Genomic DNA, 26986 nt, shown 5'->3' on the forward strand with positions numbered 1-26986 from the left:
TGTAGAAACAATTGTATATGCAGAAGTCAGAATTGAATCAAGTTGAACCCAAACAGCTAGCATGTTTATGTTTCAGATTTCATGTAATCATGAATCTATGACAGCTCTTTCTCGGCTACCAAATCACGAAAAAGTACACAGCATAAGCATCCGTGACAGTGCACTCTAATTGGAACGAGAACAGGGGGATTCCATGAAAAATAAGAAAGGGTATCTGCATTGGGTATCACCCAACAGCCCCCTAATGCTGATGAGAAAAGTAGCAACAGGTAACTAGCCGAAATCGACCGGTCCAGGAAGAAATGACCGTTTTCCAGAACAGGGGGCCAAAATGTAGATCACGGATCAAATGAAGAGGGGGAAATGGGAAAGGCTTTCAGTTCGTATGGGATTCATCTCTTTTTGTTTGAGTTTATTAATTATAATAAGAAAAAAAAAATAAAAATAAAAAGGGATATCGTTTACTGCGTCTCAGCGGCGGAAGCATTCTGGAGGTATTGGTAGGCGAAGTAGGCGATCAGACCACCGACCAGGACGATGCCGTAGAGACCGACACCCATGCCGGCGCTGTCGCCGGAGCCCGAGGGACCGGAGGAAGACTGGGGTTGAGAGCGAGGAGCAGGGTCACCGGGCTGATGGAATTGTGTTAGTGTGAGTGAAAGACTTGTCTTGCGAGTTGGCTTTTTGTCGTCTGACGTACCATGCGCTTCAGCTTACCGACCAGGAGACCGTCCAGGATCTCACGGGCCTCGTCACTGTGTCCGACATCTTCGAAGGCCTCGGTGCCGTCCTGGCCACCGACGTCGAGGAGGACTTCCTCACCACCACTGTTGTTGAGGGCAGATTGTGTTAGCTTGATTTACTTCTTTGATCCGACGGAGTGTTTCCTTGCGCGATTTGTCTCATTGCTTTTTTGAGGGGTAGAAGGCAAGTATAACCTCTGAGGCGAGGGGGGGGTGAGAGGCTCAATTGGGAAGGGATATGCATGTGGAAAATGAACAGTGGTGAACGTACGGGTGCTCATCGACGAAGGAGGTGCAGTCGTAGACCTTGTCGTGGATGACCATGTAAAGGTCCTTCTTGGTGTTGTGAGCGCTAACCTCCTGGAAGGTAAATTCCTTTGCGTCGGCCATGGTGTTGTAGCTGTGTGAATCAAGAATGTGAAAGTCAGCGACTGACAAAGCCAAGGTGATTAATCGGTGAGAGCAGAGGAAGGGCTTAGGTGATAAGCAGGGGATTTCGGGGACAGTTCCATGATCGTAATACTGTCCATGGATCTTGACTTCATGCGATATGGTATAGAGCGAAGTGACAATGCGCGAGTAACAATTCCAGAAGCGTAAGCCACCCCCGAGTCCCGCCTGTCTGGAGGGTGTGTACCTCGGAATGTAGAAAACACCAGATCGCAAGGGAGAAGAAATGCGATAGGGCGGAGACTCACCGAAGATTCAACAAGAATGAGATTAAAGGTACGGAGGTACAAAGGCTCAAAAGAGGCAGATCACAGAAGACGATCTAGACGAGAGAAGAATAGAGAGACTAGAGATGAACCCGAGGAAGGAAAAAAAGAGGGAGTGAAAGAGAAAGAGAGAAGAGGAGAAGGAAGAGGAGGAGGAGCGAGAAGGAAGCCGAGCAGATGGGAAAGACTGTCGGTTCCTTAGGCAGCCCCCCTTGGCGCCTGTGATTCGACAGCGTCTCCGCCTTCCAACTGGATGGACCTCCAGGAACATTATTCCAATCCCAAACACAGGAGCCGTGGCTGCCATCCGGCCACCTGGGGATTTACCGGGTTGCCGGCAGCCTGCTCCCTAGTCGTATTCACATTTCACCGATTATCACTACTACTGCCTACTGTAATGCTATCTTCTACACTACGTACTCCGATCGGACTCACTGCACTCAATTCTCAACCTGTTCCCAAACAGGCAATCCTGAAAAGTGGCCTGATAGGGATGGCCTCTTCTCCGCCAATCACAACCAGCTTATTCCCAGCTTAGTCAGTGTATTTCATGCACTAGTCCTGATGGGGCAGAGTGACTAGAACGGGCCGTCGATCAATAATCAGAAATTATGCCGGTGGATTAGTGAATTGATGATGTTGTCTAGATGTTGCATATGGGTTTTAGATGTTGTCTTGGTCTTCAGGATCTTTTTACCTGATTTGGTGTATGTGCTGTAACTGCCTATCCTACTATAGTACCTAGATTCTCTCCCCCTCCTCCGTTATCAGATGGTTGTCATGATTCTTTTCCAATTATTCTAGCAAAAAAAGAAGATTAGCCTATCTCGCTCCACTGAAAATCAAAACCTCGGAATAACCTCCGCGGGGGGGAGAAGTTACACAACAAATGTAATTTGGTTGACCTTTTTCGGTGACTGACTTTGCCTACCGTTTGCTCCACCACCCTCCACCACCTTATTGTGGTGTGACAGCCCATTCCAAGTAAAATTCACCTTTCTAGATGGTATTTTACAATTCCGCGATACTTTGAGAATCCGCTATTTATTACTTCATACGTATTTGTAGAATAATATCATCCATAGTATATACAATCAAGCTCTATATGGTGTAGTAAATACATGATAGTAACTAATCACCTATGTAATGATCATAAAATTCAATTATTTCATACTCTGAAACCAAATTCCGTAATTCCGCCCATCTACTACGTATCTACGTAAATCCCGACCCTGCGATCCCTCGATAGCCGTAACCTCGGGGAGGGGATCTGGTCGGGTAGCGCCGTCGGGATTAACTGCCCCAGTTGGTCACTCATTCTTTCCCCGCCTTTCCTTCCCGCGCGGAATGTTACTCCTCCTTGGGAGAATATCCATACTAGAGTATCTTCCGTGTCCTCCGTAGTGGATATCTACTAGATAGGGAACTTCTATCAATGATTCGGCGATATTGTGGGGTTCTAGAATGTTCCTCATCACTTAGTGGCCAAGAAGTATCCAATGCTGTCTATCTTCTGCAAGTAGTTGAAAACTAAATATCTATACATCCCATATCGCTTTAGGAAACCTAAGTGAAATGGGTAATCAATGATGGAAATAAATCAATGGCCCAGCCAGCCAGCCCATTCCATGTCAACATGTCTTGCTCAAATAGGTATGGTTGATGATGCAAATAAAGAAACAAAATAACAAAGGATATATAAGTAAGTTCGTTCCATGCTGGAAATCAAATTCATCCCTCATGTAAGTCCGTGTCATCGTCTCCCATTGCAATCGCAAAATATGATCAGAAAGAAAAGAAACCCCGGGTATATGAGAAGACGTCACCTGTCCCAGTGCAACTCTTACCCATGCCAAAGCGGAATCAACGCTACATCATAGTCCGTTCCCTAACCACCAGGCAGAGGTGGGCCGTGAGGGGATGAACAAAGAAAAAGGAAAAGAAAATGAGACCGTTATATAAGGAAGACGTCCACCCCGTCTCTCTGCCCCTTTACTTGGCGGGCACCCGCTCGTAGAAGACAATATAGGCTTGTTCGTTCTGCAGCCGGTCTTTCGATCGCAGATCGCGCGGGTTGAAATCGGTCACCCGCTCGTCATCGAATCGTCGCCAGCATTGTCGCTGCGCATCTCGCACCAGAGAGATGTAATGCCCGCTGCCCATCGAGGACCCGATATGCCGCAAGACTCCGTACGCATCGTACGTGAACGGAGGCACCGTCGCCGCGATCGGGTCGTGGGGTAATCCGTTGGTCTGCCCCTGATTATATGCCGAGAAGACAAAGTCATCCATCCGGAGTCCGTGCAAAGGGAAGTCGATAGGCGTATGGATCTTCCGTGCAGTCTGGGTCTTCGACGCCGAGAACCGCTTGAAGTGGACGACCAAGATCTGCGGCGCCCGCGTGATAATGATCTGTTTGGTGGCCACTCGTTCGCACTTGCAGTACGGACATTTCCACACCTCATCCCCACTCAGCATCTCCTCTTGGCAATAACTGCGAAGGCATTGGTAAATGTCGCCCGTGCCCGACGGTGGAATTTCGACACTGATGCTGTAGAATGCCTCATACGTGGTTGATGTCCGCTTACAGGTGGTGCAGCGTAGCCGGCTCGCGTGCTGGCCTGCAAAGAGCGATGAAATGAACGACTCTTCGCGATGACAATAACGATCCCACTCAATTTTGGAAACCTTGGGAACAGGCATTCTTTCGCGCTGCATCTCCTCCTCGAATGTCAAGGGTCTGAGAGGCGTCCGCTGCCAATTAATGTTGAGGTCCTCGTGCAAACAGTCGACGACAAAGTCGAAAAATTCCTTGGCATCCTGCTGGCGATCGATAGCCCATTCTTGATTCAACCGTCCGCAGAAATTCCGAAAGGATGTCGGCATGATCACTTCCACGTCGTTCTTCCAGAGTGACCGGATCAGATTCGCGAAAAGCCCCGGCATAACGCCTTGGGAGCCCTTCCAGTTCTTTTGTACATAGTACCGAAACCGATTGTCGATGAAGAACTTGCTCAACACCACTGTGGCGCTCAAACACTGAAGGGTAGAGTTCATGTAACAGGTCACGCCAAAATTAGTCAAGCCAGTCCGTGGGAGCTTCAGACGGTTAAGCATCGAGCTTGGTGTGTAGAGAGCTGTTTTGGTGGCAGAGTTCTGTCGCTCCAACGTAGGTTGTATTTGCCGGCCGTCGGAAACACCACTATAACTGGGCCGTGGGACTGCAGGCGGAGGCCTTGATGGAGCAACAGGAACAGGTGCAGCATAGTTGGGTGCCGGTGTCCCCGCTGGCCGAACATGCGGCGTCACCATTGACTGCTGGATTGCATGTGGTTCCGGGAAGCGTCGCAGGAAATCCTCATATGTGTGCACAAAGGGAGAGACAGGTGGCTCTTCAGCACCTTCCGGTTCTTCCGTGAGTGCCTCCTCCTCGACATAGGTCCCGGGGTCGATCTCTTCCGTCTTAGACTTTTCCATCCACTCTGTGAGCTCTTGAGGATTCAGTGGTTTATATTCGCGCAATCTTCTCTTCCTCACTTCCAAGCTAGAATTGGCACTGACGATGGTAGGCACTCTTCCTAGCGGTCGCCCTGGCCTTCTGACCGGCCTCTTTGCTTGCAAAGATCCCATCACACCAGCAGTAGAGGATGTAGCAAGAGACTGCTGGCCAACTAGATCGATCCATGCGTCAAGGCCGCCAAGCAGTAGTGCAGGAGGTCGTCCATCTTTCAATGGCTTATATGCATTGAACTCGTAAAGCGTGTCATACAGGGCTCGGAGATGAGGAGCCGTAGTGCCTACAGGAGATCCGGCTAGATAGCTGACTGATGCCGTTCCCTGGTCATAATAGACGACCATGTCATACTCGTTGCGCCGCTCGAATAATGACTGCTCATGTTCCGGCGATACCACCAGGCGCTCTTCGAGCTCCTCCGCTGACACATTCTCCTTTAATGCCACCGGCTCAATGCAAAGGATCGAGGAGGCATAGATGTGGCCACCATCGTACTGGTCCCGGAAACGCACGTCAATCAATAAAATGTTGTATTTGCGCATATACTCCAGCAGCTTCTGGGGCTCAATTGTGGTGCTGTGGGGGAGATCTGCACTACTGCTTTTAACCTCCTTCGCCTGATGTACACCGTTCGGGGTTTGCGACCTGTAAGGATTGTCGTCGAAGCCATCATGGCTAAGACTACTGCGAGAAGATGACGTGATTTGAGAATACCGTGGGTTGACGGGACGAGAGCTTTCAACTGAGGTCCTGGGTGGGTTTGAGGGTCCTTGTGAAGGCACTGTCCAGATCGGGCTGTAAGTTGGATCGGGAGCGCGAGGAAGAGAGGTATTAAGCGGCACTTTCGGAGGTATAGTAGGTACGCTATGGGAGGAGCCCATACTACGGGGCCCTAGAGGCCGCCGCGGAGGTACCCCTTGAGACATTTGGGACGATGGTCGAGAAGGGAGATCCTGAGTTGGGGGTGTTGAGGTAGTACCGTTTTGGCCATTGGACATAGAACCTACATCAGATGGAGTAGGCGGCGACATTTTCAGTTTTGCGAATCTCTCAGCAAGGGCATCCCCAGCAGGACTCGAAAAACGATTCATCTTCGCATTTGCTTGGGCTGATCGTTGGAATTGCGTGGGGCTAGGCATCCGCAAAGAGTTGTTGCCAGCGTCAACAGGGCGACCTCTTGGGCCCGGACTCTGCCCAAGTTCAGGAGACATCACTTGTGATCTTGGCCGTGGAGGGTTCGACCGAGACACCCCACCAGGCTGCACGTTGCTCAGCAAATTGTTCTCCAGTATTTGTTGTTTGATATCATCCATTGTCCCTTGCTTCATCCGCACAGCCTGTCAGCATCAGATTAGCCATATTGTACGAATATTAGACATCACGACTTGTCACAGCACTCGATGTGCTTTGGGAAGCCACGGCATACCATCATCAACTCCCCGAATCGTTTGTACCATCCTGGACGTTGGCTGGCAGTGGCTCGGTAGTCAGGGTGATTAGGTATTAGATTTATTGTGATCTCCGACGCTCGCAGGTAATGCACATAAGCCCGATCCAGTTGATCGGTGTCGGCAAGCTCACGGGCTCGATCTATGGCCACTTGCGCTCGCTCCAGCAGAACGCTTAGCTGTACGGAAAGCGGGTCAGTCATCCGCAACGTCACCCGTTAAGCGCATAGGGAACGGGAACCAACCGATGTATTGTCGTTTAGATCAAGCGCTGCTGCTTCATCTTGGAGATCCTTAATATTGGGGAATCGAGCTGGTTGAGACCCGGCGGGGAACGCATAACTGTTGTTGGCCTGATACGATCCTAGTCCGGCGGCGATTGACTTCCCGCCCGGCTGCATACCACCGAGGGACTGAGGGCGGCGGGGAGCGTTATCCCACGGTGCAAAGTCTGGAGGAGAGGGTAGGGCCGCTGCATCTGGGGACATTATATCACAGCGAGGAAAGCCGAATTCCAGCACATGACCTGGAGGACGGCTTCGTAGGACACGCGGCGAGGGGCAATCTGGTCAAACTCGGGGATCGGAAATCGAAGGGGACTGGCTGGAAAAATAACGGGGAAGTCGGAGAGAAAAAGACCGATGGCGACCGCAATGACAGACAGGCCCGAGCAAAGAGAGTTGGAAGAAACATGCAAGAAAGAGAGAGCGCAGGACCTCAACGAGGAGAGAATCGAACAACTGCCAGGCCAAATAGGCAGCCAACGTTGCGGGATGGAACTGGATGAATTGGGATGAATGTTTCTGGGGTAAGTCGGTATGTAATGCGCCGGTATCGTCATGGTGGTGTTACTCACCGCCCGGACCTATGACGCCACTGCTTGACCCTGGCTGCCTGGGGCCGCCCGCTGACTCATGGCGCCCGACCAATGGCGGGGCCACATTGTTGCCTACTGCATTAGGTAAGATGGTACCTCCCGCCATCATTGCTCGTTACTGTTATCGCTTCGATCTGCCTGGAGCTTGCTGTCGACTCCCCTTCTTTCGCCCTTGACTTTCCAACTCTGGTCTGTTCCTGAAGCAACCCGGGTCGTGTTCTGGTCATCTCTTTAGTTTCACCTCTCCCTCTCCTCTACCGACTAGGACTGTACCCAGCAGCCCCTCCCTTCCCCTTGTCGCTGCTACCCAACGTCATAGCGATCCCGGGCTCCGCCATCGTCAGATTATCATCCATTGCGCACTGTCAACATGGCGGGGTGGTTCTCTTCAACGTCACCGATCGAGGATCAGGTGGAGAAGGCCACCGCATCTTCCCTGTATGTCTTCTTCTCTTCCTATGTCTTATTTCGACGGTGATCGGCCTGTGAACGGCCCCCATCCAGTCAACCACCAACTGACTTCTAACAACTGGCGCAGAGAGGACATTGCGCTCAACTTAGAGATCTCCGACCTTATCCGATCGAAGGGTGTCCAGCCTAAAGATGCTATGAGATGCTTGAAACGCCGGTTAGAAAACAAAAACCCAAACATACAGCTGGCGACATTGAAGGTTGGCTACCCGACTTCGTTGCAACGATAATTCCATGCTGACGGGTGGTTCACCATGCAGTTAACAGACACATGCGTGAAGAATGGCGGTACTCACTTCTTGGCGGAGATTGCGTCGCGCGAGTTCATGGATAATCTTGTTTCGCTTCTCAAGACCGAAGGTGCTCCGCTAAATTCCGACGTGAAGGCCAAGATGCTAGAATTGATTCAGGACTGGGCGATGGCAGCCCAGGGCCGTATGGACCTGAGCTACGTCGGCGAAACATACCGGAGGCTGCAAGACGAAGGCTTTCGATTCCCTCCCAAGACCCAGATTAGCGGAAGCATGTTGGAAAGCAGTGCGGTGAGTTGCTTATGCTGCAGTACCTTTCCCTTCCTGATGCTAACATTCGAATTGCGCAAGCCTCCTGAGTGGATCGACTCCGATGTCTGCATGCGCTGCCGTACTCCCTTCAGCTTCATGAACCGCAAACACCACTGTCGCAACTGCGGAAGTGTCTTCGATGCGCAATGTTCCAGCAAAACCCTCCCCCTACCTCATCTCGGAATCCTGCAGCCTGTTCGAGTGGACGACGGCTGTTATGCCAAGTTGACTTCCAAAGCCCTTGCACCCAGCGGTCTTTCAGACCGAGCATCATTCAAGAACAACTCTATAACTAAATCCAGTGTGATGGAGCCTCGTGGAGGTAGAGCTGAAGGGGGGTTCGATGATGATCTGCGCCGGGCGCTACAGATGAGTTTAGAGGAGGCGCAGAACAAAGGCTCAAGTGGTTATGTTCCACAAAGTACGGTCCAACAGCCACCCAGAGCACCTGCTCAACCTGCCATAGAAGAGGAGGAGGATGCGGATCTGAAGGCTGCCATCGAAGCGTCTCTGCGTGACATGGAGGAGCACAAGCAGAAGCATGCGGCCACTTTGAAGAACACGTCGTCTGCAGACACACAGTCCCGCCAGACACCAAGTGCAACCCCGTTGCCAAAGAACTCCTACGAACTCAGCCCAGTCGAGGTAGAGAACATTCATCTTTTCGCCGCTCTGGTCGACCGACTACAACACCAGCCTCCGGGCACCATACTCCGCGAACCTCAGATCCAGGAACTTTACGAAAGTATTGGCGCGCTCCGCCCCAAATTGGCACGGAGCTATGGGGAGACCATGAGCAAACATGGTAAGCCATTACCATGGTTTTCATTCATTACTGGGTGAAAGAGTCTTGATGGCTAACATATGAGATATAGACACTCTCCTTGACCTACACGCCAAACTCTCGACGGTGGTCCGATACTATGATCGCATGCTTGAGGAACGTCTATCCAGCGCTTACGCACAACATTCTCTAGGGTACAGCCCGGTCCCCGGCGGATCGCCATACCCCAACATCTACCCGCCCATGCCCGCCCAGGCGCCTGATGGAAAGACTGGAACCGAAAGCTTCTACTATGGAAATCCGATCGCCGAGAGTCACCAGGCTCCGGCAGCGCCTTACCCGCAGCCTCAACCCGAAAGGGAGCTGCATGAGAGAGTTGGTACACGTAGTGGTACCATGAGCCCTAGTGTCTACGCGCATCCATCACAGCCCATCTCACCCAGCGTACCCTGGAACGGCAGTGCTCATGCTGTTGCCTCTCCACAACCGTCGAGCGCCAGTATGGCTTACCCCAGCAACCCTTCGGCTTATGCGGGGCCGGCCGGTGCGACGCAGTTCTACACCTCTCCACCACACGTGGAAGGCGATGTCAAACCGGCACAGCATGCCCGACCAATGGAGCCAGACATGCCTTATCAGGGCTCACCGGTGATGCAGCGGGAGACACTGTATCAACCGTCGGCACCGTCGGCACCGTCAGCCCCAGATCTCCCGGCCGACCAAGGACCGGCTTCAGGCTACGGGCTTCAGCGGCAGCCAACGGACCCGTCTGCTGCATTATTTTATGCGCCGCAGCCTCCTCAGGGAAACCCCTACCCGGCATACCCTCAAGGCGCGCCGGTACATCCTGGCCAGGCCGTGGGGGATGTCTCTCCCGTGGGTGTAACGCCGGCTCATGCACCGTATCAACAGCCCACGCCGTCTCGGCCGCCGGTCGAAGAAAGTCTGATTGAGCTGTAGAAGCAAGGGGTATGCAGCGGGGGTTGTGGAGATGAGGGTCAGAGGGGCGCATTCCGATGCTTGTTTTTGTTGCTTATACTCTCTAGTCTTTTGTCACCGTGATACCAAAACATTGGTTGTTTGCAAGCCACGAAATTGTATGTACAGATGTCACAAATCCTGTGGATGGGAAGGCTACTTCGGAGACCATTAGTGTAAAATTAGTTGTAGAGGTGGTAAAAGTACGTATATCGTGTAGGGGGGAATTATCCGGAAGATTCAATGGAAGGAAGATAAGAACCCAAAAGAGCTAAGATGGGATGGGGAAATGCCTCGTGGAGAAAGTTGCTGGCAATCGCCGGTCTCAGTGGCAAATGGAACTGGAAAAATACAGCAATAATGGATACTCGGTCTGGACTCGGTATGGAAACGGGAACGGGGAAAGGTATTATTCAGTCATTCATTCGTTTTCCATTCCGGATTCCATCTTTCGATCTTCAATCTTCAATCTTCCATCATCTTTCCCTCTTCCTTCTCCTCGATCTGGGGGGAATTTGATTGTCTCCTGCCTCCTACTTCTCAATGTCATAGACTACTACTACTTGCCAGTGTGTCTTTCCTTTGCTCGTTTCCATCTATACTTTATATACATAGTCTACATCCACTACCTCTCCCTCTCCTTTCTCCCTCACGATCTCCCCTAACTTAACACTTTCTCTCCCTCTTTCTGATTTTACCCGAAACTCCCTCCCCTCCACATCTCCGTCTTTCCTTCAGCTTCCTTGTTCCCGGAACTACAACGTTACTTTTTACTGGTGTAACGCATCTCGCGTCAGCCACCAATTGCTTCTTCCCCCACGCTTTCCCAGCATCCTCACATCTCTGCTGGAAAGACAATCGCTCTTAGCTTTTCCCTACTTAATTATCTGCAGCTCTTCTTTCTGGATCCTGCTGTTGTGAGACCCAGTGATCAAGTTACTTACTTATACTGCCTTTCCTGGGCTGGTCCTCTAATACTGCAGAAAGTCCTACCAATCGCTTTGATCGCTATTCCTCCGACGTGCTGCTCCTCGCCCGGTCCGGCGCTGATTACCCCCCCCCCCCCTCTCTCTTCTCTCGCCGGTGTGCCCTTTCCCCTCTCAGTCGTCGGGTCGCCCTTGCTTTCTTGGTATTACTCGCCTTGCCTGTGATTTCTTATTCCCGCCATGCCGACCTCCAACACTTCCTCCCCAGTTAAGCGCCCGGGGCTGGGCCGCCGCGCTGTTTCCTCTCACGCGGTCGTCACGCGCTCATCCTCTTCAACTACCACCATCTCCCAAGGCGAGCTCTCTCACTCTCACTCCTCGAACCCTCAGAAGCTTCCTCATCGCCCTCATCGCCCCCATTTGGTCGGCGGTGGTCATCGCAATCATCACCGCAATCCTTCCTTCGGAAAGAACCTGAATAAGCTACAAAGACACCAGTCCTCCCACCAGATCGGTACTACTACAACGACGACGGAAGGTCCCGCTCGCGTGCATCAGCGCAAGAAGTCCGCACCCGCAACACCCGCTGCAAGCCCCCGGGGGCATCACGTCCGCTGGGATGGGGTGTTGGACGAACCACACCGCAGCACCGGTTCGATGAAAAAGAATTACTCGAGTCCGGCTCTCCGACGCAATACTTCGGGTGTTTTGGGGAAGAAAGCTTTGGTCACCGACCGTCCTCACTCGAGCTCCGGAAAGAAGAAGACCGTGGGCTTTGAGCTGGCAGATTCCGACAACGACGACGCTGACTGGGAGGATACCACTCAGTCACCTGAAAGTACCCGGCGCAGCTCGGTCGCACAGTCGAAGGAGAGTGTGGAGAATCCTGCCGTGCTGGTGGACCCCCTTACTTTCGTCAAACGCTCCTACCCACAATTCCCTCGAGCAACCAGTCTTCCAGAGTCAACCAGCAAGAGTTTCGGCGAAGACCACCTATCCGACGACGACGATCAAGACGACGACGACGATAACACTCCACAACAGCGTTCTGATTCTGAGGAAAGACACGAAGAAGCGGGCCGCGCTCTCGATCATCCCGATATTGCCGCTCGCCTGCTCAGCCTGTCCCATTCCGCCAAAGCACCGCCCGCCATGTCTTCCATCTCCGCCACGGTGAAGCCGACCGCCGTGGAATCGCTCTCGCGCAATGCATCTCTGACCAACTTGGCCTCCGGGCCTGATGGTGCACGACGTCCCCTGTCTTCGTCCCACAATACATTGGCGCATACTCCGGGTACTCAGGCCCAGGCGACCTCGTCTTCAATTGAAGGCGGCGTGTCGAAGTTCATCATTAATAACAAGACTGGACCGCATGCGTTTTCTCGTACCGACTCCGACCCGAATACTCCATCGTCCTTTCTACCACATTATCACCCACAGACACCACCATCCCCTCGCGGTACCAGCTCCAGAAAGCCACGAGCCTCGCCGCCTTCAAGGCCTCTCGGTGCCGAGCCGCATTCCCGTACGCAGCAAAAACTTTGGTTGCAACGCACGGCGGCACTCAACACGTCGCCGCCTGACGGTCATGGCGTAACTGCAACGGTCTCCCCATCAGCCATAGATCCCGCATTCATTGCTGTGACCCACGCTCGGCCGGGCGCTGGCCCATTTGAACCCGGCAGGGCCCTTGTCAACGGGCCTTCCCGCACAGGTGGGGCCGTGCACGACAATGAAGTCAAGCATATTCGCAAAGCGTACGAGAAGACAACGTTGGAACTCACAGTCGTTCGAAGGTTCCAGTCTCCCACGGGTGACAGCTTCAACCGGTTGAACATGATCCTTACTGATCTCAAAGGTGGTGCTGCCAGCTCCAGCGTAGGACAACGCGCATCACTTGGCAAGCCGATCAAGTCAGCACCAGCACTGACCCTCCTACAAGAAGGCACGGGTCGCCATAGCACTAGCCCAGAGCCCAGACAGCTCATCGGCAAGAGGGATCACGACATGCACACCTCAGTCTCCCAGGCCTATCTCCAAGATCCAGATGATCTTGTGAGCGAATCTGACGCGGCTCAGGGACACAAGTCTCAACACCCGTCCCATCGCATACTCTCCACATCTGACGAACCTGTCCATGGCAGTTCAGCTCCGGAGGACATCACCGAAGACACCCTTCGTGCCAATGAAGCGGAGATGATGATCCGTCGCATGTGGGAAAGTCGCGAAGTGGCCACCGCCGGCTAATTGTACAACACCTCCCCTCCACCACCCTCTGTTCACTATGTACCGCTGTCATTTATTTATGTTCCCGGTTATTCTTTATTTAGCAACCATGGCGTTCGGTTCTACTCGATGTAGCGCTAAAGGTCGTTTGGGAGTCGATTGTTTCTTTTGCGTAAACGGCGTCATGATGAGATATCACCCTGGGATGTTTTATGCTGTTGCTTATGCCTTTTTTCTTCTAATTGCTTTTTCTTCTCGCTCCTACCCTTCAGCCTCCTTCCACCAGCCTCATTCTCTGTCTATCTTGTGTGCTACTATTATAGATACTCTTTACGTAATAGTGTAATCAATTTAGTGACAACCACCTCTTCTGTGCTTATATCGCCTTACGTCGGCTATGTTTCACGATTTCTCAACCAGCAACTGACTTACAGAGAATAACCAGTTAATCTTAAGTAGAGAAAATAAAGGTAAGGGTAATATTATTCGTCTCTCAGATAAACCATACAATACACACACACATACATACAGTTACCCAAAATCATAAGAAAATAAATAAGTCCAAGTCTATCCCGCTCGTTAGATCTCTTTCTTTCGTTCTTCTCATCGTTCTTCCTGTCTATAAGAAAAACAAATATATCATTGACCCACATAACATGAAATTAAAGTAGGGGGTTACGCAAACACATCCCTGCTTCAATTGGCAATTAAAGTCGTGGAAAGTTCCAAGTAGGAGAGTGTGTATGCTCAAGCAACTTTCCCGCGTTCTCGGTTGCCTCGGCCGCGAGCAGCGCCTCTACCGCCGCGACGGGAGCTGCCACTAGTTGTGTCTGGGTGGTTACCATTAGCTTGTGACCGCTGTGGTTGTTGCTCGCGCCGAGGAGCGGAAGGTGTCTTCTTCTGCTGCTGCTGCTGCTGTTGCCGCTGGTCCTTCCGCGGAGGTTGTGAAGGTGGTGGTGGTTGTGATTGTGATGATTGTGGAGTAGAAGTGTCAATGGTACCGTTGGGGCCGTCGCCTTTTCCGCGCCTCTTACGCTGCTGGTGACCCTGGCCTTTGCCGCGGCCACGGTTACCTCGGCCGTCTCTGGCTTCTTGGGCAGTACTGTCTGGGGCAGAGCCTGGCTCTGGGAGTCCTTGGACACGTCTGCTTTCTTTGTCCCACCATTCTTGGAACTGTTGCTCCAGTTGAATGTCTTCGAGATTGTGCTTCGCTGTGGCAGCTTCGTGCAGTTCTTCTTTCTCGGTTTGTTGTTGCATGAGGATGGTGGCTAGTGAAAGTGAGTTGGCTGATGGAGTATGGAAGCTCGTTTGGTAGGGTTCTGGTCGTGGTATGTGACGGATGGATTGGATGGGGGGTTGAGGATTTGCTGAGGGGTTGGAAGTAGATGGTGCAGCGGTTGATGGCACTGGAAGTGAGGGCTTAGACGGTGTTTGGACCTTGCTAGGGGTACTGCGACCTTGGCCTTGAATAGGTGTGGTCTTTGGTTTTGTACCAGGTGGCGGGGTGCCAGCAACCGTTTGACGGAGAGTCATCGAGGGCTTTGGAGTGGACCTGGCGGATCCTTCGGACGGACTTGCTTGCTGCTCGTTGACGGGGGCGGGACTGCTCGTGCTCGGAAGCTTCCAGGGGTTCTGGGGTCCTTCCTTCGCCTTTTGTTGAGCAGCAAGCATGTCCTGCATCTGCTGCTGCTGGATCTTCTTCCGTTCCTTCTGAGATAGCTTGGAAGTAGCATTGTTGTTCTCACGGCGAGCCCCCATTCCCAAGCTAAGGTTCGATACCCGGTTTTCCGAAGCTTCGCTCATGATATCTTTGAGACTCTTCTTGGACGAGGATAAAGCCGAGGAGCTCCAGGGATGTTGAGCATCTGGCGGGGTCAGGGATCCGTTCCTCTTCTTGTAAAGTGAGGCAGCGCGAGTTTCGCTCGGTGACTCCGGAACTGCAAGATCTCGCGAGGAGGCCATCTGGTCATCCAGATAACTTCGACCCCCGAATGAATCACCGTCGACTAAGCTAGACCCAAGAGCGGGCGAATCGAAAGACGGCTTGTGCATATTTGCAGCTGGTGATTTATCCTCTCGCACGACACCCTTCCCTTTCCCAGACTCCCCAGGAGAAAGTAGATATTCATCATCCATCTGGAACATCAAGTCGCCCACAGACTGCCTCGATTTGAGCAAGGGGCTGCTACTAGCTGGAGTCGAGCTATCCTTCGCTGGGGTAGCCTTCACTCTCTGCGTTAATGGCGAGACAGCTGCCTTTTCATTGCTCATCATACGTGGCTTGCCCTCGGAGGCGTCAATGCGATTGAGGCGAGACCTGATTCTCATGGAGTCAATCCTCCGCTTCCTGTCTTCCTCTATTAAAGACACTACTTCGGGGTATTTCTCGAGAACGTATTCTTCTGTGTTTCGTCCCCGCGAAACTGGGAAGCTAGCCATCTGGTTGTCGCGGCAGACAGTGTCAAGAGCACCGAGTAATATGTCGTCGAGGTCTTCCAGTAGCCTGCACAAGATGTAAGAATCACGAACATTGTTGTGCAATGGGGGTCCTCTTACCTGTTCGCCAGCAAGTCCTCTAGATTCAAGCATATGTACTCCAAAGCAGCATTCTTGAATTCTGTCACAAAACACGGAGCAATGGCATTGAGTAGATGGCACACACTGCGTGTGTTCACTAGAGTACGTAAATAAGCGACAAGAATCAAAAGATAGAGAGAATTAGCTTACCAAACATCCCAAGCATCTTCTGACATATCTGGGCCAATCTGTCGATCATCAATTCATTGGCCACGAATGCAACATCGAGGACCAAGTCGATAAAATCTTCCAGATCCCTCGATCGGACATCATCGAAGAGCTCAGCTTCCGTGTCGGCATACATGTAGCGAAGAACAAAGTTGAACACATTCGGCTCGAAGTGCCTGAGGTCAATGTGAACCATGTGTTCCGGGTCTGCGCGACGTGACAATAGCCACATGCCCTCAGAGCGGCCAAAGAAGAGGGCATTGAAGAAGGGACATCTCTGACAGATTACTTGGCTGTGAGCCTTCACTTCGCTCCCATTCAGCTCGATGACCACATCGGCACTGTCAAAGAACGCCGGGTCCCTGATAGCTCGCTCCATGTCAACTTTGAGAGATTTGGTTGGCTCAATCATAAGCCTAGCAGCTCTCTCCAAGGTCGAGAGTCCCAGATGGCTAGCTATACGCATCACCTCGCTCCGGACTTGGCGATATCTGGAGGCACTCTCCGGCGAGTACCGCACCTGCTGCCAGACGTCCAAGATGCTGTCTGTGTATACAAAGAAAGCAATGTTTAAAACAGTAAGTACATCGACGCCATGCATAATGACGTGCGTCTGGCCCCGATCGTCACGCTGAATTGTCACAGTGTCAGGAACAGAGGCGTGGTCCGTACCGCGGAAGTCCTGGAATGCTTTTCGCAGCACTAAGCTGCGTCCTGTTAGGATGAATTCATGCACCGGTACTTGTATGTCAGATTGGCTCGTTCTGAGCCACACAGTCCCAGCTGGTGCCCGGGACTGTGAGGTTTGAAACAATGGTTCGATCTCTGAAGACGACATGACTGCTCTTCTGATAGCCATGGCTGGCTCCATGTCCGTATGAACCTCCTTTTCATCAGTCTGACTCCACGGGTCTATGGTTTCCTGTAGCGAGTTGAATGGAGACAGAGGAAGGAGGTCTTTCCACAAGGTAGATTGGTCGACGCTGATTTGCTCTTTCGTGACCTCTGAGTCGCGTTGCACGGCTGCATACGCCCCAAAGGCATTGCTGGATACGCCAATAACCCGAGATAAGCCAGGTACGCGAGCAAACTTGTAATCCTTCGATGCGCCATCCTTCGTCTTCCCTCGCTTCTCCTTCCTCCAGGCCGAACCGGAAACGGTACAAATGACGATCGAACCATCCTGCCCCACGTCTACATCTGCAGCGGCCATATGGGCTTTCTTAATGGACCAAACGCGAGTCGGCTGGGACAGAGAATTGCGGGTTTTGGATGGGTTGGTCGTTGAAGTCGATACTGGCGGATGTTCTGTCTTGTTGACCTGAACTGTATATACTTCACCAAAGCTGGACAGCGCACAGATGGTATTTCCACCCGACTTGACCTGAACGATCTCATTGACAGATGAACCATACCGTGTAGCCATAAAACTGTCCTTTATGAACCTCGAACTGACATCCAAAGGAAACAAGAGCTTCGAATAGCCGTATTGCGAAAATACCCAGACTTCATGATTCTGGAGGAGAACTGCTGTCGCCTGATCGATAGCAGACACACTTTGTATCGGGGCGCTGAAAAGAGATGCTCCTACCCGTCGGGGCGTCGTTTGGATTTCGAGTGAACGAGCATCAGAGTCCACCAACCCCAATTGTCCTTCGTTTTTACCGAATGTGTACAGACCAGAAGTGCTAAAGACGACCGAATGAATTGCCGATGCTGCTGCTCCAAGAATAACCTCTTTCTTGAAGGGATTGAAGATTTGTCGAGGCGAATTCTGTATAGGCACGTCGTCCCGATTGTTGCTCCTTGGGAGACTGTAGCCAAGTTGGCCAAACTTGTTGCTGCCCCAGCTGAAAATTTCGCCGCGGTCAGTGATCGCTAGCGTATGGTCTTGGCCTAGGGCAACAGAAACCACCCTCCTATTTGCGAGTCCACCCGTGTCTATGCAGACAAAACTAAATCGAGTTGACTCATCCCCTGTACCAAGGCGCCCGCCGGGCCCGAAACCACAGAGGAAGAGGTTCGACTCGGGGTCAGTAGTGAGAATAGCCGTGTGAAGCTTCGACATAACAATGTTCTGGATTTTTATGGGCTTATTCTTTACCAACGCTGGCAAGTCCGTTGAGTAGCCGGGTTCTTGATCGGGATCAAATGTGTCGTCATTCGACCGTTGCTCCAGAAATTCACGGTAAAAGCGTTGTAGGAGGTGCTCGGGTCGTTTGAGAGTGATTCTTTCAGGATATTGACGATCATCTTGATCGCCAACTCCAAGGTTCAAGTTCTTGTTACTTCCAAAGGTGAACACTTCGTCACCAGACAAGTTAGTTCTGGGCTTCACAATACTCCTCATACTACGTGAGTCTTCCTCAGAGCCTTCTCCACGGGATGACACATCGGAAGCAGCATCGCTGTTGTCCATATCTGCAAGAAGAGGGGCTTGAGCTGTCGTCCGGGGGCTGATACGTTTGATATCGCGAGTCGCAATCGTCGCCCCATACACATCGAATGGACTATAACCTTCTCGGTCCTTGATCCTGATCAATCCTCCACTTGGGTGCCCGGGGTTGCTTGCTTTGCTGAAATCTGTAGCGTCGCGCATATCCCGAGCCATCAACGCCTGAGCGATCGTTGCGTTTCCTGCGTATAGAGCCCGATGCAAAGCCGTCCAACCACTTTCCCAGTCTTGCGCATAGATATCAAGAGCGGGAATCTCGAGCAGGGCTATGGCAAATTCAATTGCAGTATCTTTTGGCGAAGACGCCACATGATGAAGGAGGGTTCGACCATGATGATCTCGAGCATTCAGCTCCTCCCGAGATAGCGTCTTGCCAGGGCGCAGGCTACCACCTCGATCCGGTATGGGAGTACCTGGGGAGGTCCCCGTCAATTTCCTGCTCTTCGTCAACGTACCTGGCGAGGAGGCTATCACGGACCCGGGGCTTCCCGGCTTGAAGGGAGAAGCCCCTCCGGTTCCCGTCCGCTGGCTGCCACCCGTTGTATAGGTGGCCGTTGCCAGGAACCGCCGAAAGCTCTCAACGTCATCGTAAAAGAAGAAACCCCAGAGCTTGCTACTCATGTGCTCAAAATTGTAGTGTGTCAGAAACTCTTATCAACCCAGAACCAGAGCGTCGCTGTAACCGCGGAGGGTTGGCGGCGCACCAGCAAGAGTGTGGGTGACAAGAGTATTCTGACCGGACAGAAAAGGAGGGGTTGACGATGGTCAACGCGGGGGTGCAATCTATCGGAGGGTTTTGGAGAGGGATATGTCAAGGCCGTAGATGGGGGTTTGGGACGCTGTATGTGGATGGCTCTTTGCCGATGAGAATAGTTGAAGCCAATCGAACGCGGAAATGCGGTGGCGATGATAAGTAGCTATACCGGGGGACGAATATTGGACTCGGAGTCTTGGTGAACAGCGGGGGAGGGAAGGGCTCAGCGCGTCGGGTAAGCTGGAGGGAAGGTACGCGACCGCGAAATCAAGTCGGATGACCGGGTTCAAGGAGGGATGGAGGCCATTAGCCGGACAGGAAGTAAGATGGACTGGAGGGTGTTCGCAGGGAAGCACAGACTGATTATGCCTTTCCTTCTGATCCGTGGATAATACTCTCCGGGCGGTGGCCAATCGCAGCAGCGCACCCCTCCATGCTCCCCGACGGACGGCGAGGAGCATTTCATTAATGGAGTTAAGAAGTTACTATAGCCGTGAGGTAAATGTGTGACCATCATCTGTTACAATATTAATATCTCTGCTATTGATACTGGTATGTGAGATCATTGGTATTACATCTAGGTACTGAACAGGGGTACTAGCATTGCAACATTCATGCGTATTATCTCATGCCCTACAAGCTCCGTGCCACTACGTACTTCCATAAGTATATCTGTTGTAGATCCCCGTCGTTCGGTCGGTTACACTTAATGCTCAACAGTACCAAGACTATGGCCTGCAGCTTGACAGACATACCACATATATGACTCTTCTTCAATCTCATCCTCCCCGACAGTGTTACTCTGATTGGGGCGATCTCACAAGACCCTCATCTGGACACTATTACCATAAGCCTGGCGTATCGCATAAGAAAATTGGCTACATATCTATCCATTGCTATGCCCTAAGTAAGTCTCCTGGTTTAGGTATCAAATCATCTGAAGATCCGCCAACAATTGCCCGGTTAGCTCAATTGGTCAGAGCGTCGGACTTTTACGATCACATGTGATCCGAAGGCTGCGAGTTCGACCCTCGCATCGGGCGATTTCTTTTTCGCACCTTGACCATGATTGTCTCCCATTTTTACCGACATTATGATAACAGCCACGGTTGGGCTACCATTGAAAAAGGTGGAGAACTTGTTAACTCGAATTATATAATATTTTTGCCATCTTCTGTCGCTTTCCATGTAAAAGCGGTTTGACAGGTGGATCTGGACACTTCTCCACCGTCGCACATTGGCTAACCTAGCCCACTACCATCACTAAGTATTCAAAACAGATAGATAGGCTGTCACGTTATCAAAAGTTGCCCGGTTAGCTCAATTGGTCAGAGCGTCGGACTTTTATGATTAATCGTAATCCGAAGGCTGCGAGTTCGACCCTCGCATCGGGCGATCTTTTTTTATTTTTGTCCCTGACCTGTTCATCTTGAAGAGGCAATATCCTCTCAACAGCCAACACAAACAACAACCACCATCTAAAAATCCTGTTTAGTATCGCCCATCATTTGTGATGGTGGACATACAATCAAGCTGTTGCACACAGTCTTATCGGACTCGCTACTCTTCAGCGTGTATGGTTAGGCGCTTGCCTGCTTCTTTTTTGTTGCACATGCACTCATGACTACTACCTCTCTCGAAATGTATTCTATGCTGCCGCCATCCTCGTTGTCTTCACTCCAGACTCAAATTTTTGCACCATTGAGGGCCATGCGTCCCATTCTTCTTTGTCACATCATCCATGTCAATCAGTGGTTGTGCTAAAATTACCCCTTTCTATCCTCCTTTATCCCTCGACGCATTGCTTTGTCTATCCCAACTGACTAAGAACACCCTGACATGACCCTACTTCCTTGTCCCTGTGCATGCTGTCAGGTGGACCCTATAGCCATCCATCTTATCAAGATAAGTTTACAGGGATGCGCACCATGATCAGATACATCAGGTTTCCATGCTCTGCTTTAGTTACTAGCAAGCATTCGTTGTCACTCACATCTTGCGTAGGCCTTTGCTGGAAAATGTCAGTGTCTCCATACTGTTGCAGGGACGGGTGGATGTTCCGATGGATAATGCTTGAGGGCGTATTCAAATCACTAGAAATTAATTTTCAGGGTTTTGTTGACTTCTCGACGAGCAGTGGGTCTGGACTCCTAAACATTTTGGCTTCGCTGTCTCTTTTACCAATGAGGTTCCTTCTACATCGTATTTAGAATATTACAGCTGTTCCGTAGTTCTAGATTGACTACATTAGATAACGCACTACAGTATTTGTGGAACCTATTATCAGGTAACACATGAATATTTCTAGCAGTATTCAATAGGATACGATACTGAATCTCGATAAGCCCTTCCTAAGAGTAGACCTTTATGCCTCAGGCATGAGGAAAGCTACTACTGGATGCTGCCTTGAGAAAGAAGGCGGTGTGTAAGCTATGCTCGTGGCTGCCTGTAGTAAGCTCAACATAGATTCTATCTATCATCATGTAGGCAACAATCGGCCACAAGGCTACAAACCCACCAAAAAGAAACAGCCCAAACAAAGGTACGAAAGATGAAGTGTCGAGGCCCTATTATTTTGATCTAGATTAGCGCATACAGCTGTACCACCAACTGGCTCCAAACAACCACATCCAAGTCTTTTGAGAGATGCGCTAGAGCCGATTCCCATTGGCTTGCTTGCTTGCTTTACTTCCAAATTTAAACATACTATTTTTTTTCCCCCGATAGAGTCCCACGCTTTTCCTGGGGATGATGCATCACCTATTAGTTTCCCCCGATTCGGGGTCTGCGATGAGTTAGGAGTCTAGGTAGTTTGAAGGGGTCTTAGCCAGCCGCCTAGGCTGCAAACCTCGCAGTTCCGGTGCATCATGCCGGCAGTGTGTTGTACAGTAGACTAGATTGCATTGGCTCGAGCTGAAAGGTATAGCTACAGACTAAGGTACAGTGCCTTGTAGACCGGGCAACTGGCGTCTGCTCTCCACCTAACCTGCAGGCCGTTGCAGGTGAGGCAGCCAGTCCCAGGACAGTTGGGGGTGTGTGGTCCATGCTCTCGGTGCTCGGAGGCTGTCTGCGCTCTGCAATCCTCCCCCATTTCGTCGGTCTGCGTCGCAGACATCCCAAGTTGACTGTCAGTTGAGCTGGCTCTGAAGTCTGTTTGGCTTCAAAGAAATTGCCGTCTACCGACGACGGCGGGCCAAAAGCACGACATTGCTGTGTAGAAGGTTTCGCGGGCACCACAGGAAAGACTGAGATGGCTAAAGTTAGAAAGCATGGATGTTGTCATGGATAGGGATTATCATGCAAGTTGATTGATCGCCCAGGCGCAAGCGGTAACTTTAGGAGGGCTAACCCATTCGGGAATAGTCTGAATTTAGTAGTACCGTTCCAGATGACAAGAGCCCCCCTTTTCTTTTCGAATTCGGGTAAGATACCACGCATCTAACGGGGTAATTACGACTGCCTGGCAGGCCCCCGTGCCAGTTGGCAGCCAGCCACGCCTATCAGGCTATGACTTCATGCTATCACCGCTTGATCAGCCTTTCCTTATCTCTCGGCCAATACCGTTCTGTGACGCGGACACTAGACTGGGCCGTACCTGGTTGATACTGGTTCATACAGAACTGCAAGCCGCAGCTTCGCGGCTTGACCGCCTTCGAATCGCCCGTTTTAATCTTTCCAGCTGCAACTGCTCACCTCCTGCACTATGATCTTGGTCCGCCCAAAAATACAGACAGAGCACAAGAGCATTCCCTCGATCAAGTGGAAGACTCCCTCCCTTACTGATTAGTCTGATCTTCTCGTAGCCATTGAGTGTTTTGTCCCAGATCGCATGGGTTATTTCATTTGGGGGACCTGCTGTGGCACCCGTCAGCCTGACTGACTGACCGCTCGCACTTGACCTGCTTCCTTTCAAACCACCGAGTCACCGGGTGTGCGTCACAGACCTTCTGCGCCCGTACGCTTGACTGAACTGACTGACTTTCATTACCATAACGCCTGTCTCTCTCTTCCCTCTCCCTCTCCCTCTCTTTTCCTTTTCCCTCTCCATTCTTCCACTTCCTACATATCGTCCTTTCTCTGTGGATCTTACTCTCCTACTACAACCTCCTCCCCTCCTCTTTGGCCATCCACTCCTACTTCCCTCATCTGTAGTTTTCAACCATGCGTTCCTAAAACCCCCTTGGTTCTCCCCATTACGGTGAGAACGCCGTGCACCCCCGGACGCCTGGATCCGCCCAAAGTCGTCAGTGCGGAGAAGCTCCCAAGGTTGTCTAGACCGCATGCTCCAAATGCTCCAACATCTTATTGTTGCCTGAGCACAGCAAACGATGATATCGGGCGTCCCTCGTTTTATCTCAACCAGTGCCTGTTACTTAGCGCTCAGCCTTTCTCTCCTTCTTCCTTCTTTCTCCCTTTGTCGACCTTAACTCGGGCTGTTGGGCTTGTTAGCATGGCCTTCCGCAGTGGGACCGTCACCTCCCCGTTTCCTTGATCTACAGACATACACGCAGCGGTCGTTCTGGACGCTGTCTCCACTCGAGGACGACTCAGTTACGATTCATATCCATTTCCCTAAATTATCCGCAGTTCACATTATGCACCAACACCCCCGATCTCCGGCGCCTGCGGCGCCTCCCTCCGCATCCAGGCCGGGCGCAAACCGCTCCGATGACCGCAGAGATCAAGATCTCCGCCCGAACTCTCCAGCTTTCGACCCCAGGGTACAACTTACACGGGGATTGGGCATAGAGACCGAGGCTAGGTCATCTGGACAGACGTCTAATTCACGTCCAGCGAAAGAAGCAATATCGAAGCTCAATCAGCTCGTATCGGTATGAATTGAACCCGGCTTCTAGTCCCCTTATCTATGTAACAAAGGGCCCATTGGTTGATTGTATATTGCGTCTAGAATTACCACACAAAAGCTGCTCTAGTAATACTGGCCTCTCGGATCGACTTCTCTCGCTCAGAAGATACACCGAAATTAAATCCCAAAGTCAATCGATGGGTATGCTACGTCCCCAAACATTCTGCTTCCCATCAATCATACCTAGTATCCATGTACTCTGCTAACTAATCTGCTCCATCTTCCAGTTCGCCATCGATTTAGAAGACATCGATGCTCTCCGAGAGGAGCTCCGATTTTGGCGAACGAACGACGTTAGCGAACAATCGCCTCCACCGTTGATCATCGAGACGTATCTGGATACAAAGGATCTGACGAATAACCAAAGTCTCGTTGCCTTGGATGAGCAAGGGAAACGATTTGATGTTCTGGAATCTCTTTCTAGGTCTTCAGAGGCACATGCCAAGGGGCCGTTATCGTCTAGGTCCGAGGATGTTATTCTAGAGCGATGGAGGGTGGAACTGGGGAATACGCCTAACAAGGCACTACCGGCAGATCTTGGCTCAAATCTGCCAAAAATATATAAGCAGAGTATTGTGACGTTCAGAACGTTATTCACCTACTCCAAGTTGTTACCCGCATGGAAGCTCGCAAAGCGCAACGGGAGGCTTCATACGCACCCGGCGCTTAAAATCAGGTATCGTATCTTGGTTGGGAAGCCCAATCCGAATGACTCCAAGCCGGATCGATTGACTACGCCGCTATTCGACAGCCCTAATAGGGTGGTCGATACGTACACCTTTGGGACCACGGAGTCGCCGGTTGGATACCTTTCCATCCAAGTGACCTATCGAACAAGCTGTGAGTTTCGAGTGGACGACTCGGAAGCTCTTTTGAGTTCCCGATTCATGGGAGCCGACGATGAAGTCTTCCGCCCTTCACTTCCTAGCAGGGATTCCAACCTCAAGGCCGCCAATTCCGGGGTCGGATCGGCTCCTGTCGAGAAACGAACTGTCGAAGACCCTGACCCAAGCCGAGCTTATGGGAGTCTTTCAACGTTCCACCACGTCGGCCCTACGACCAGTGCGAGTCCAATTTCAGCTCTTCGTGCCGCCCGCGAATCAGGAGCTGCCTCGCCATCCCCTCCAAGTTCCTCTTCCCGGAAGCCTGTAGAAGTTGTGAAAGCAAGTCCTCTGGGCCGTGCTGCCGTTTTGGCAAATGAAAGTAGCCCGGGCGTTGCTAGACGATCGTCTATCTCTTTCCCTCCGTTCAAAGCACCACCATTGTCTGCGTCGCCATCTCTTGTTGATCCTCCACTGGGTATGTCGCCCCGGTCAGGGACAATAGCTCGCCCTTCGTTCCCAGAATCAAAGAACATGCCACCGCCGTCCATGGCAGCTTCCGCTCGCAAATCCTTACCATTGCCCGGGGCTTCTGAGGCTACAGCTACTTCTTCCAATTCGGCATCACCTCGGCCTACGCCAACCGCAAGGTACAGTAGCGCCTTCACTCATCGACGGGGTAGGCCTTCTTCGGGCAACATCAACAAAATAGACGACGAAAATTCGAGTGGCAAGACCAGTGCAACGTCTTCCAACCCTCAACCTGGGTCAGGCTTACTTGCTGAAGCCACGGGGACAAGTGCAGATTCCATTCATGCAGACGATGAGAACATCACGGAGTTCCTGAAGATGCTGGATTTGAGGAAAGATCTCTTGAAAACATCAAACTCGACTTCTGCTGATGTGACTGCACGCCGGACAACGGCTACTTCGGCTGCGTTGACCCGGTTCCAGCGAATGAGAGATTCGAACGCACAACTGTCGGAGTCAATGTCATCGTCTATGCTCTTGCAGCGCTCGTCGACCTCTTCGAGCAAGCAGCTCTCGGGAGTGCCTCCCATGGTGGCAGGTACTTCGATTTCGACGGCCTCTTCTCCGGGCAAACCCATTTCACCCCATACCCCACATACTCCGGCCATTCCGTCTCGTCTCAGTTCTAACAGCATCGTTGATTATGGCAACGATAGAGGTCGCGAGCAACCCTCCTCGGTCGGAGATTACACTCCCGAGGGTCCGACCATACCCCATCGCCCGTCCGTCGCAACGGTGAATGCCATTGACATTCCTACGTCACCAGGGTTGCCATTCCCACCTTATCGTCGGCCCAGCTCTGCTGCTCCACCCCCTCCACCAGTTGCGGCCGATGATGATGAGATATTCCCCTTCAATCTGCGCAGCGTAAGCCTCGGGGCTGAGGAGAGATCGCACAATAGCTTAAGCGCCCTACAGAGACAGCATGACCTGGAAGGGGCTACATCAACCACCCAGCCAACGTGCAGGGAACAGCGTCCCCCTTCGGTCAGCGAAGATCCGAGCCGAAGGTCGAGCTCAACGGGGCACCGAACAAGCCCCCACAAGCGGACATCACTGTCAGGGCCAACAGCGACACCGTCGCCGTCGAACAATCATATCTACCAACCACGCTTCGGCCTTTCTCGGGGGCGAGGGCTGTCTGGTGGGCCGCACTCCCTCAGCTCCGGATCGAGTAGTCTTGCGCGCGGCGCTCCTTCTGATCTCGCTGAGCGCGATCATGATCGTGATGGCAATGCAAGTGGCAGTAACAGCGGCACCTCGGCTGTTGAAGATCGTAGGGGAGCTGGGCGACGACCAAGTTCGGGCCGAAACATTCCTCCGCCACCATCACAAGCTGAAGAGGACGAGCCGCTATTGTTTGCTATGAGCGATTTCGGGGCCTCCCGGCGAAGCTTCGAAGAAGGCAGACATGGCAACCAAGGTAGGCGACTCTAATGGAGACGCCAAATTTAGTCCTCATTCGCCTATTCCCCTATCATGTTGTCGGACTCCTTTAATATGCGTGCGTGCATTTGAAGGCTCTGTTGGAAGCTGCCATTTTGGGGGCTTTGTTCTCAGACTCTAT

General features: G+C 51.8%; 8 protein-coding genes and 2 non-coding genes across 10 annotated transcripts; 5 read left to right on the top strand and 5 right to left on the bottom strand.

Moving 5' to 3' along the window:
* Window positions 1-461: 461 nt before the first annotated feature.
* On the bottom strand, window positions 462-1133 carry BO87DRAFT_383810 (cytochrome b5-like heme/steroid binding domain-containing protein; the record flags this gene model as incomplete). The annotated part of the gene is made up of 3 exons (XM_025624669.1): window positions 462-632; window positions 701-827; window positions 1015-1133. 3 exons carry the CDS (start codon window positions 1131-1133, stop codon window positions 462-464), a joined length of 417 nt encoding a protein of 138 aa, XP_025482834.1.
* A 177-nt stretch (window positions 1134-1310) lies between these two features.
* BO87DRAFT_205775 (uncharacterized protein) lies at window positions 1311-1838 on the bottom strand. Its single transcript, XM_025618588.1, has one exon. It carries the CDS (start codon window positions 1764-1766, stop codon window positions 1488-1490), a length of 279 nt encoding a protein of 92 aa, XP_025482835.1. The 5' UTR covers window positions 1767-1838; the 3' UTR covers window positions 1311-1487.
* Window positions 1839-3451: 1613 nt separating this feature from the next.
* On the bottom strand, window positions 3452-5899 carry BO87DRAFT_301365 (putative ubiquitin C-terminal hydrolase; the record flags this gene model as incomplete). The annotated part of the gene is made up of 1 exon (XM_025619161.1): window positions 3452-5899. The coding sequence occupies one exon, from the start codon at window positions 5897-5899 to the stop codon at window positions 3452-3454; it is 2448 nt and encodes an 815-aa protein (XP_025482836.1).
* A 741-nt stretch (window positions 5900-6640) lies between these two features.
* BO87DRAFT_205846 (uncharacterized protein) lies at window positions 6641-7333 on the bottom strand. Its single transcript, XM_025618589.1, has one exon. The coding sequence runs from the start codon at window positions 7260-7262 to the stop codon at window positions 6909-6911; it is 354 nt and encodes a 117-aa protein (XP_025482837.1). The 5' UTR covers window positions 7263-7333; the 3' UTR covers window positions 6641-6908.
* Window positions 7334-7444: 111 nt separating this feature from the next.
* On the top strand, window positions 7445-10375 carry vps27 (ESCRT-0 subunit protein VPS27). The gene is made up of 5 exons (XM_025628724.1): window positions 7445-7736; window positions 7837-7969; window positions 8030-8311; window positions 8372-9137; window positions 9208-10375. Exons 1-5 carry the CDS (start codon window positions 7669-7671, stop codon window positions 10074-10076), a joined length of 2118 nt encoding a protein of 705 aa, XP_025482838.1. The 5' UTR covers window positions 7445-7668; the 3' UTR covers window positions 10077-10375.
* A 753-nt stretch (window positions 10376-11128) lies between these two features.
* Window positions 11129-13610, top strand: BO87DRAFT_373751 (uncharacterized protein). The gene has a single exon (XM_025622625.1). It carries the CDS (start codon window positions 11261-11263, stop codon window positions 13265-13267), a length of 2007 nt encoding a protein of 668 aa, XP_025482839.1. The 5' UTR covers window positions 11129-11260; the 3' UTR covers window positions 13268-13610.
* Window positions 13611-13738: 128 nt separating this feature from the next.
* Window positions 13739-19526, bottom strand: BO87DRAFT_373752 (BTB domain and ankyrin repeat protein). The gene is made up of 3 exons (XM_025622626.1): window positions 15974-19526; window positions 15803-15920; window positions 13739-15749 (listed from the first exon to the last, which is right to left on the bottom strand). The coding sequence occupies exons 1-3, from the start codon at window positions 19065-19067 to the stop codon at window positions 13994-13996; spliced, it is 4968 nt and encodes a 1655-aa protein (XP_025482840.1). The 5' UTR covers window positions 19068-19526; the 3' UTR covers window positions 13739-13993.
* Window positions 19527-20157: 631 nt separating this feature from the next.
* On the top strand, window positions 20158-20243 carry BO87DRAFT_t84. Its single transcript has one exon. It is a non-coding gene; the product is annotated as a tRNA-Lys (tRNA).
* Window positions 20244-20509: 266 nt separating this feature from the next.
* BO87DRAFT_t85 lies at window positions 20510-20595 on the top strand. The gene has a single exon. It is a non-coding gene; the product is annotated as a tRNA-Lys (tRNA).
* Window positions 20596-23351: 2756 nt separating this feature from the next.
* On the top strand, window positions 23352-26986 carry BO87DRAFT_205910 (putative autophagy protein Atg13). Its single transcript, XM_025618590.1, has 3 exons — window positions 23352-24032; window positions 24110-24208; window positions 24295-26986. Exons 1-3 carry the CDS (start codon window positions 23796-23798, stop codon window positions 26854-26856), a joined length of 2898 nt encoding a protein of 965 aa, XP_025482841.1. The 5' UTR covers window positions 23352-23795; the 3' UTR covers window positions 26857-26986.

The sequence above is a fragment of the Aspergillus neoniger genome (genome assembly GCF_003184625.1).
Source record: "Aspergillus neoniger CBS 115656 unplaced genomic scaffold BO87scaffold_6, whole genome shotgun sequence".
Classification (NCBI taxonomy): domain Eukaryota; kingdom Fungi; phylum Ascomycota; class Eurotiomycetes; order Eurotiales; family Aspergillaceae; genus Aspergillus; species Aspergillus neoniger.

What these genes read in the sequence shown, in the direction of transcription:
- BO87DRAFT_205775 (XM_025618588.1), bottom strand. Translation starts at nt 1,766, where the DNA reads ATGGCAGCCACGGCTCCTGTGTTTGGGATTGGAATAATGTTCCTGGAG.
- BO87DRAFT_205846 (XM_025618589.1), bottom strand. Translation starts at nt 7,262, where the DNA reads ATGACGATACCGGCGCATTACATACCGACTTACCCCAGAAACATTCAT.
- vps27 (XM_025628724.1), top strand. Translation starts at nt 7,669, where the DNA reads ATGGCGGGGTGGTTCTCTTCAACGTCACCGATCGAGGATCAGGTGGAG. An exon ending in AAGGCCACCGCATCTTCCCT is followed by an intron (nt 7,737 to 7,836) that starts GTATGTCTTCTT and finishes CAACTGGCGCAG; the next exon opens with AGAGGACATTGCGCTCAACT. An exon ending in TACAGCTGGCGACATTGAAG is followed by an intron (nt 7,970 to 8,029) that starts GTTGGCTACCCG and finishes TTCACCATGCAG; the next exon opens with TTAACAGACACATGCGTGAA.
- BO87DRAFT_373751 (XM_025622625.1), top strand. Translation starts at nt 11,261, where the DNA reads ATGCCGACCTCCAACACTTCCTCCCCAGTTAAGCGCCCGGGGCTGGGC.
- BO87DRAFT_373752 (XM_025622626.1), bottom strand. Translation starts at nt 19,067, where the DNA reads ATGAGTAGCAAGCTCTGGGGTTTCTTCTTTTACGATGACGTTGAGAGC. An exon ending in GAAGATGCTTGGGATGTTTG is followed by an intron (nt 15,921 to 15,973) that starts GTAAGCTAATTC and finishes TACGTACTCTAG; the next exon opens with TGAACACACGCAGTGTGTGC. An exon ending in GAGGACTTGCTGGCGAACAG is followed by an intron (nt 15,750 to 15,802) that starts GTAAGAGGACCC and finishes CATCTTGTGCAG; the next exon opens with GCTACTGGAAGACCTCGACG.
- BO87DRAFT_205910 (XM_025618590.1), top strand. Translation starts at nt 23,796, where the DNA reads ATGCACCAACACCCCCGATCTCCGGCGCCTGCGGCGCCTCCCTCCGCA. An exon ending in AGCTCAATCAGCTCGTATCG is followed by an intron (nt 24,033 to 24,109) that starts GTATGAATTGAA and finishes TATTGCGTCTAG; the next exon opens with AATTACCACACAAAAGCTGC. An exon ending in ATCCCAAAGTCAATCGATGG is followed by an intron (nt 24,209 to 24,294) that starts GTATGCTACGTC and finishes TCCATCTTCCAG; the next exon opens with TTCGCCATCGATTTAGAAGA.